At 39.1% G+C, this 10,350-nt stretch overlaps 1 protein-coding gene across 1 annotated transcript in view; it reads left to right on the top strand.

Annotated features, from left to right (window-relative positions):
* Positions 1-4,292, top strand: part of LOC106537263 (importin-13) — a gene marked incomplete at both ends in the record, with an annotated part of 15,531 nt that extends 11,239 nt beyond the window's left edge. Inside the window, 2 exon segments of the mRNA XM_014034650.1 lie at positions 4,088-4,140; positions 4,226-4,292. Coding sequence (XP_013890104.1) covers positions 4,088-4,140; positions 4,226-4,292 — 120 coding nt within the window.
* Positions 4,293-10,350: the final 6,058 nt, after the last annotated feature.

The following is a 10,350-nucleotide window of genomic DNA, read 5'->3' as shown; positions in this document are numbered from 1 at the left end:
ATCCCACAGAGCTGGTCTGCACAGTCCTTCAGGACTCTGGTGCTGACACCATCTGGACCTGCAGCCTTGTTCTGGTTCAGTCTCTCTAGCTGCCTCTTCACCTGACTTCTAGATACAGAAAAGTGGGAGGGGGAGGCAGCAGCATCTCCTGATTTAGTTGAAGACAAACTTGTGGATGTAGAAGAAAAGTCCATGACTGAGGTTGAAGATAAAACATCTGAGGTTTGACAGGAAAGCTGTGGGTCAAAGGAGGGTGAGATGTCTGTTTGGCTGGGGGCAAGAGAGGAGGAAGATGAGCTTGTTCCTGAGCTGAACCTGTTGAAGAATGTGTTCAGCTCATTTGCTCTGTCCAGACTTCTATCCATCTGATTCTCCTTTTGCTTGAAACCTGTGATCTTCTTCATCCCTGACCTCACATCTCTGGTATTGTTCCTTTTCAGTTTACTCTCCAGCTTCCTTCTATAAACCTCCTTGCTAAACAATCATTTACATTTACAATAAAATTGGTAGAAATAAGGATATAATTTGTTATTGTTAATTTTAAGAATAAGTGCATTTTTAAAGACAAAATGATTAAATAGTGACAACAAAATGGTAAAAACAATAAGAAGTGTTTCTTTTATTTACTTCTTTGTAATGTTTCCAAGTCGTTAAATAATGTGTTCAGTTTGAAACATCAGTGACATCAAAGAAAATTTCTACAACACTCGTTTAGTTCTAATTTTCTTTGTGACTCCATAAATAACATCAAAWACAATGACAAAAGAGAAAGAAAAAATTAATCTGCTCAAAAAAATCTAAGCCTTTAWACACATGTGATTGGGTTGTTCAAACCACACTGTGTATAAATGAATCTACTTAATTGACCTTGGAGGGATCTTTCAAAATAAAGCACTTTGAACAGTGATGCTTTAACATTCACTTTAGCTAAAAAGCAAACCTCTCCGTCTTCTTCATGACATCCCATAAGAGGATCTGAGCATCTGTCAGACAGATGACACCATTCACAGATTGAGGCTCGCATCAGGGTCACTCTCCACTCGTAGTGCAGAGGAGCACATGTGTGTGTGTGTGTGTGTTCTAAGCCCAAAGCCACATTCAGAGTGATGACACCACACACACTGATTCAGAAAGCTGAAGGGCAGTAATGCAGGATGGCGATACGGCGGGATCGGTAGGTTTTGGTGAATCATCATCTCAGTTTGAGGACATTGACCCGAGAAAAGTCTCACTTTCCCGCAGAGACGTGTATCAACGCCTCAGTGCACGACTGCTAAATATGAACACCGGTAATGTGGAAAAAGTGCGCTCGACATTTCAGCTCACTGGGGAGAAGATGAACTGATGTCCAAGAGGCATCGAGGTAATGATGAAATAGTATTTTTAATGTTTAAAACAGTGGGGAAWAAAGGGTGGAAGGGGAAATGGCAAAGCCTGAGCACTAAAAGAAATTTGCTCCATTTGTTACTTGAAGTGAAACAATTATTTTTTTTTTCACTAAAAGCTTTTTGTAACAAGACAAGTAATTAACTTGTTACAAAAACTGACAAACATAAATATGAAAACTCTAAAAACAAAATCTTACTAAAGATGCTGAAGGAATGGGTCACATTTTGACACACTGTAACCATCTTTTTGTTTGGGGGGTATTTCGATAAATAAAACTGCTGACCGTGAAAGAAAGCCGTCTGCTTAATGGTGCGTGGAAAGAGTTTGACTGAGTAAAACTGTCCATTACTGAGAACCTGAATGAGATCAAGTGCTTTGTATTATTTAAAGAGCTGCTGGTGAATCCCAGCTCTTCATTTGGAATTTTAAAGAGGTTCATCCCCAAAAGACTCCCCTACACTTACTCTGAGCCAAAGCAGCTCAGCAGATAATTGGCATAATAACAGGCGCACCAAAACTCACACTGTGCTACGTGAGCGAGATAAAAGACAAAAGACAGAGAAATAGTTAGGCAGACTGATAGACAGAACTGAGGCGATGAATGACAGGACCGAACCCAGGAGCGCTACAGAAAACAAGCAATAGGAAAAAAAAAAGCTGACATGGAGCCCTCATGTACATCATTTAAGAACAAAAATAGCCAAATCCATTGCAGTATTGTACAAAGTAAATTTAATGATAAAGGTCTGTTTATATTATATAATGCAATAATTGTTCCACACTTGATCTACTGTATTAATGTTTGGGGGGAATCATGCAAAACAATTGCAAACCCAATTTTGGTTTTACAGAAAAGAGCTGTAAGAATTATCACCAGAAAGCATTACTATCACCCGTCAAATTCATTGTTCCATCAGATGAAGTTATTGAAATTATATGATTTGGTTAACTATGGTATTTTATCAGTCAGTGTATAGGGCTCATAAAAACACATTACCTTCAAATATTCAATTACACTTTGTTAAAAGAGAAGGTTTTTATAATCTCAAAGGGATAGAGATGTTTGTTAAAACCAAATTTAGAACCAGTCTAAAGGAACAGAATACTTCAGTCCAGGGTATAAGATTAGGGAATAATCTGGAAGATGACATTAAAAATGCCAGATCAATGAGTATATTTAAGAGAATGATAAAGAATAATTTGCTGGAGAAATATGTAAATGTATGAATTGTTGTTCAAGGAGTTAAACCTTTGCATTTTTTTCTTTCTTCCTTTTTATAAACTAAAGATTATTTTTGATTGAAATTAGTTATTTGAGAAAAATGGGCAGATAAAATAAGATTTTATCTTCTTCTGCTACCTTTCATTTAATTTATGATTTGTATTTTTGTTGTATGTTGAATTTATGTTGTTTTTTCAAAGAAATGAATAAACTAACTGAACTGAACTGAACTGAACTGAAATTTAAACCATTCAGTTCAGTCAGGACACAATACATACAGAAAAACAAATTAAAGTGAATTTAAGATGTAACATACAGTTTAGGTCAATCCAATTATAATAGAATCAGAAAAAGTAACAAAATACCAATTAGTAAATAGTCGTCTAAAGAAGCCTGCTGACTGCATCAAATCCTCACTTTAATGCAGCCCCTCATCCTGAACAAGCACAGGGCGACAGTGAAGAATGACTTGTTTTTAACAGGAACAAACCTCCACCAGAACCAGAACCAAGATGAACAGTCTTCCTGCCTTAAGGCAGTTGTTCCCAACCTATTTTCCTCAAACACCCCCCCCCCCCCCACCCAGCCCAAGCCAAGCACTCACCAACTCTCCCAAAAACACACTCAACTTTTTTCTCTTTATCAAAATAATAAAAGAATAAAGTCAATACGTAGTTGCAATTTTTTTATTTGAAGAGTTGAGTTATACTGTATTTTAATATTCAAATGAACTTGTTTTGGTGATTTTTTTTAAATAAACTATTGGGAAATGGTTGTCTGGACATTGAGAGGACAGAAAAAGTTGGGGCCCTTGTCTGCAGCAATGAAGGTCTTGCTCCAGTCCAAAGGTCTTCAACCCTGTTCCTCGTGACCCACTGTCCTGCATGTTTTAACTGTTTCCCTGCTTCCACACTAATTTAAATAAAATGGCCTACTCAGAATGGTATAAATTAATTTCAGTCAGTTGTGTTGTTTTAAACATCCCTAACCCTAACTCCTTTCTTATGGGGACTGGGCTCAACCTTAGAGATGGGTCTCCATCATCTGAGGAGGGCTTGAAGTAGAGCTGCTGCTCCTTCTCCTCATTGAAAGGAGTCGACTGTGGTGGTTCAGGCATCTGAACAGTATTCCTCTCATTCATATCCCATTGGAAGAAAACCCCTGAGCAGACTCAGATTAAATCTCCTCTCCTGCATGGAACACCATGGGATTATCTGCTGGGTAGAGAGAGGTCTGGACCTCTGCAACCTGACCTCAGATAACCAGAAGAAAACCGACCGATGGAGAGATTGTTTCAATTTGTCCAACACTGGACAAAACATTCGTCTATTTAAACAGACACAAGAAAGCATGAAGAACTATTGATCAGGAACACATTAAAAGGTTACAAGAAAGTCTGGCTGCTTGGCTGTAAAATATAAAAAATAAAGGAGGACTGAAAACCTTTTGTTAATCTGACATTTTTATATTTGTCAGGTCCGAGGGAACATCCTGATATCGCAGAATCCTTTCTGCATCTTCATGCTCAGGTGAGTTCACTACAGATTTCCTTCTGTGTGAACACCTTCCTGACAAAGACCCTAACTGTAGAATGTGTGACCTGTTGACTGGCAGATTCTGAAAAGGAGTTCTGATTTGTACCAGTTTGACCAGTTAGATGTGAAAACACTGTTTTACTGTGGTGAGTATCACTAAACACAAATTTAATATGATAGAATGAGAAATATAAAATTTCAAAAACCTTATTGAAACTATAAAAGTCTAACACTGACTAATACATGTAAAAATTCAATTTTTTTTAATTTTTATGTGTGAGACNTAAATAAATAAAATTAATGATGAAGTTAAACAACCAAAAGGGTAAATTAATAGAAGTAATAAAGAAATTTTCTGTAACTTCTAGAAAGGTTGTGCAAAAATGAAGTCTTTTTTTAATTTTAAATTGTAACAGCAGCTCACTATGAAGCYCACCAAGTCCCAGAGTAAAAATAAAAACAGAGGTCGAGGAAATTGTTTCCCTCACTTCAGAAAAGCATATGCACAAGAAATTGAATTTAGTCTGTTAGAAAAATAATATAACCTTTTTTTTAAGGTTCAGTAAAGTTAGTATGTTGACCAGAGCTCAGATTTTAGGTTTTATACCTTTGTTCTACCAGAACAACGCCCACGGCTGCCCCAGAAGTCCTACAGGACCTGACTCCACTGGATTAATAGATCTTAGGGGAGGCCACATCCAGTGAAGTGAGGTCACACCACTCTGGTAGGTGGAAAAGCCTCTCTGACTCACAGCACAATACAATCTGGGACTGGGCAGTTGCTGCTGTTCCAGTAACTGCAGGACCTGGATACAGAAGGGCCATAAAACATAAACTTGAGCCAAGATTTAAGACAGAGATTGAAGATAAATTTCTCTATGGTGGACATGTCTTCCAATGATTTCTATTGTTTTACAGATGGATCSCTTCTGAAGGGGTCAGTAGGTGTAGGGGTGCTGATTTTGCACAATCATAGTGGGAGACAGTACAGACACCTACTAGGTGGTTTAGCATATCTCAGGCTGAGATATAYGCAATCCACCAGTGTGTGGCATCTCTCAAAGACCTTCAGTGTACACAGAAGGAAATATTTATACTAACAGATAGCYAAGCTGGGGAGAGATAACAGYGTTACTGTTAAATGGTTACCAGGATATATTGGTATAACGAGAGAGCAGCTTACTTTGCAACAGATGGCAGTCAGGCTCACTTTAAAGGACCAGAGCCTGTTGTTGGTATCTTAACAGTCTTTAGGACTGCCTTTCAGGCCTGGATTAGATGTCAACACTCAATCCACTGGAGGGAGCTGACAGACTGTAGAAAGGCACTGGAACTGATAAATGGACCAAATCTTAGGTTTGGGAAAGCTCTCATCGCCCTGACAAGGAAAATTTTAAGCACAACGGTTGGAGTCCTTACTGGGCACAATCTGCTCAACCACCACAAAATGGTAGGGTTTGGCATAATCGTATCGTGTGCAATTAATCGTCAGAAAAACATTAATCGATTATTTTTTGGCACTTGACAATTAATACGATTAATGCCACCAGTCAGTCCGCTCTGTGCTCCTCTCCGCTTCAAATATGACGAACATTAAAAAAAGTTCTATAATTTATTTCTCTATCAACACAATTTAAAAATTTGATGTATAGCCTGAAATTTGTAATTTTGACACCATTTGGAAATGATTTTTATGAAGAGCAAATCTTTCCCACTAAATTAGTCATGTGACTAGGACATAAGGGTGTCCAGGAACTCCAGAGAAYTAATCGCCAAATCAATCGTTATCGGCTAAATACCACAATTAATCGTGATTAATTTTTTTGCCAATATTGCCCAACCCTACAAAATGGTGATGGAACTCCATGACAWTGGTCTGCGTGCTGCCTGTGGCATTGAATTAGAGACCACTTTCCACTACTTGGACCACTGGCTGACTCTGAGTAGACAAAGAAAAATAATTATTGGGGACCTCTTTAGTCCTGAAAACTTTAGACTACTGAGTGTTTCTATYCTTGTGTCCTTCATTCAAGGGGTGCAAAGGTTTGATTAAAGCTCTGTCTTTTTGGGGAGAGCAATGCATGGGCCCATTTATGAGGCCCTCGCTCATGTGGGTTCTTTATCCATCCCACTTAACATAAACATAAACTTTCTAAACGAATGGTTAATTCAAAAATTTTACAAACTGCCGAAAAATATACAATATATTAAAACTTCACTTGAATTAACTTGAATTAAACTAAACCAAAAAACAACTGTTGAGATGAAAACAATAAGGAACCACCTATAAAGTGCAAAAGAAACAAGAATAAAAATTCTCCACATTTATGCCAAAGCACAGGGGTTAGACAATGAAACTGAAACACCTGTCATTTTAGTTTGGGAGGTTTCATGGCTATATTGGACCAGCCTGGTGGCCAACCTTCATTAATTGCACATTGCTCYASTAAGARCAGAGTGTGAAGGTTCAATTAGCATGGTCAGAGCACAGTTTTGCTCAAAATACTGCAATGCACACAACATTATGAGTGACATACCAGAGTTCAAAAGAGGACAAATTGCTGGTGCACGTCTTGCTGGTGCATCTGTGACCAAGACAGCAAGTCTTTGTGATGTATCAAGAGCCACGGTATCCAGGGTAATGTCAGCATACCACCAAGAAGGACGAACCACATCCAACAGGATTAACTGTGGACGCAAGAGGAAGCTGTCTGAAAGGGATGTTATGGTCTAAAACCAAGTGTTTCAGTTTCATTGTCTAACCCCACTATATTTCTAATAAAATGACATGAACAGAAACATAACTGTGTGGCAAAGCTTCCAACCCGGTTGCTCAGCTGGTGCAATACTCTCTTTTGTTTGCCCGTTTAGGTCCACAATCGTAAAGAAAGCACAGTTCAACACAACACCTGCTGCRAACAAACACACTTAAACCTTCAGCACATCTTCACCTGGATGTCCTTTGTCTCGTGTCACAGAATCATTGCTTTGAGACATTTAACAGCYGAGTTAGAACCTTAGTTTGAACTTACATCTGTGTCGGGACCTTTGTCGGCTCCRGGACAGGAGAAGCTGACGAACTCATGGCACCGTTTGTGGACCACAAAACAGCACACTGAATAAAAAAGAAAAGAAAAATCAGCAAAYAGTGCTGTTGCTGAAGGAGAGATTATTAGAGGAAAGCAGTAAGAAGGAGAATGTGAAAGCAGATTCTTATCAGTCAACCTGAAAGTGAGTTTGKATGCTCCTCTACCAAACAACAAACACACGCACGGACGCATGCACGCACGCACGCACACACACACACACGAGAAACGGCAGTATGTCATACGATGTGTTCTGCAACATTTGGGTGTTTCCGATCTGTTGAGGTTAATGCCAGATGTGTTACTGTCTTCAKTGTGACACGGCTGACACGACACCTGACTCTGCTCACTCGTCAGCATTAGTGCCATTTACATTTGGACCACAGATCCAGATCCAGATCCAAAGGGAAGAGCATAAAAAAGAAAGAGAGTAAAAACAAGAAAGAAATTGTGGACATCTGTGACAGCCTGCACACAATCTGACTGTATTTTTCTCTGCCATTCTTTGAAACTTGTCTTTCTTTTCTTTTCTTCCATTCTCACATGATCTGTTTTTCTCTCGCATTGCCTGCCTGCCAGTCGTTCGTGGGGACTTTTGTGCTCTCGAACCATCATATAGAGTAGGCCTGTTTGTGTGTGTGTTTACATGTTTTTTTTTTACCTGGTGGGGACAATTTTTGACAATATTCCCAGTACATGCAGTCTTGTGAGGACCCACTGTTACTTATAGGGACAAAAGCCCAGTCCCCATCAGGAGAAATACCATTGGTGGGTCAGGGATTAGGGTTTGGACTACGGTGTGAAATGAGTTTCGGTTWAGAAATGACTGGTAAATGAATGGAAGGCAATGCAAAGTCCCCATGAGTACAGCTAAACAAATTGCGTGTGTGTTTCACAATGCAAGCTAAATTGCAGCTGCCAGACAATCAGATGGGGGCATTGATGAAACGACAGAAAATAGTTTGCAGAGAAGTCCAAGAAACAGCGGGGGTGGGGTCTAACTGGGGAAAAAATGTGTTTGGAGTTTTATGTAGAGAATTTTGCAGTCGCAGCATAGAATTAAATCTCCTGTGGGTGACAAAATCTTCAGCAAAATTGTCAACAATTCCTTTGATTTATTTATATCTTATTAAATCAGACACAGAGGTAGTTTTGTCCAACTTTTACTATCTGAACATCTTGCAATTATATTTTATGCACAAAAATATATATAATATGTTTTTATCAACTTGTTAATCTTAGTCTGGTCACTGTAAATCCTATTTTGCTATCCAACTTGGAAAGCAAACGGTAATCTCCCTCTGATGTGTGATTTCATACATTCCAATTTTTAAGGCAACTGAAGCATAATATCAGAACACTTTAAATAAAATGATTTTAATTTAACTGTTTAAACATTTAAAAATATCCTCAAAATGATATCAAAATAAATAATCAATATTTCATGTCTTTTGCTATTTTTATGACTTTTTGTTCCTTAAAACTTTGTTTACATTTTTTGACTGAACTATCTAAATTTGGATTTGGATGTTAAAATATCTACCCTCCAGCTTGTTTAGGGCACTTAACTGCCTCCARCAGGTTTATACATCAGGTGTAAAAWGCTCTGTATTCATTTACCTCGAAAGGTCACCTCTATCAAATCAAACCAGCACTGAATCYTTCAGTTCAGTCCAAAATGTTTGACTTTCAATCCTTCCACCCCACAAGCTCAAAAATTWAATCTGTTGCATTTTTATACTCTGTTAGTTTTACAAATCTTGATTTATTGAGTGAAACCATCTGATTTGTGTTTTCCTCCACACAACCTACTGACGATCAGTGAATCTTGGGTGTGATGACGTCATCCATGGTCCCTCTGTCCACCCCTCACAGCCCACTCTCCCCTTCCTGCCATTAGTTTRTGTTGATCTCTGATGATGTGTCCGTATATTAGATGAGCGCAGTGGACTGAGGTGACAATGATCTCAGTTCAAAGGTGGAGAAAAGATGAAAAAAGTAAAAAGGTCAATCTGGCTTTAGGGCAACATGTGTTTGGATCTGAGATAGAGTCAGTGTCTTCCTGTGGCTATAATCCCTGCCGTCAACGTTCAGGTGAAGCATGTACAGCTAAACACACAAGCTGAAAAGCTTTCTTTCAAATCTTTTGAAGCAGTGTTCGATGGAAAGGTTATGAACCTCCAATATCACTTATATCAGAACATCATTTTAGTCCCAAGCCTGCTGGCTCGTCAATTTGGACAAAAATAAACTCAAACTCTTGCTGYTCAAAGAGCTATCTACAGGTAAGATTTTATGAACCACACTTTAAAAGAGCTAAACTTTTAAATGTGAGCCAATAAGATGCAAAAAGCAGCTTTGTTCCTCAGGCTATAATGTAGCTAAATTCCCAGAAATGCCCATCTGGACAAGATAAAAAATAAATGAAACAACAAATAAAAAATATATCTGTTTCTTCGCTGTAAGACATCTCAGGACTCTTACAGACCTTGAGGCTTTTAGCAGAATAAATGAACAAAATTAATCTACAAACAGAAAAAAAAGAAGAAAAGAAAAAAGGTGTTGAGGGGATTCTTTTTGGTGACCTTAGGATCACATCTCTGCTTTCTGTGGATGATGTGGTCCTATTGGCTTCATCAGATCGTGATTTCCAGCTCTCCTTGGAGCGGTTCACAGCCGAGTGTGAAGCAGTCAGGATGAGGATCAGTGCCTCCAAATCCGAGACCATGGTCTTGAGCCAGAAAACGGTAGTGTGCCGCCTCCAGGTTGGGGAGGAGGTCCTGCCCCAAGTGGAGGAGTTTAAGTATCTTGGGGTCTTGTTCACGAATGAGGGAAGAATGGAGTGGGAGATCGACAGGCGGATTGGTGCTGTGTCTGCAGTGATGCAGGCGCTGTACTGGTCTGTCGTGGTGAATTAAGAGCTGAGCCAGAAGGCGAAGCTCTCAATTTACCAGTTGGTCTACGTTCCTACCCTCATCTATGGTCACGAGATTTGGGTAGTGACCGAAAAAACAAGATCGCAGATACACGCGGCCAAAATGAGTTTCCTTCGCAGGGTGTATGGACTCTCCCTTAGAGATAAGGTGAGAAGCTCAGTCATCCGGGAGGGACTCAGAGT

The sequence above is a fragment of the Austrofundulus limnaeus genome, unplaced genomic scaffold (assembly GCF_001266775.1).
Source record: "Austrofundulus limnaeus strain Quisiro unplaced genomic scaffold, Austrofundulus_limnaeus-1.0 Scaffold2216, whole genome shotgun sequence".
NCBI lineage: Eukaryota > Metazoa > Chordata > Actinopteri > Cyprinodontiformes > Rivulidae > Austrofundulus > Austrofundulus limnaeus.
The sequence above is the reverse complement of the archived record's forward strand: the minus strand, read 5'-3'. Positions and strand labels throughout refer to the sequence as shown.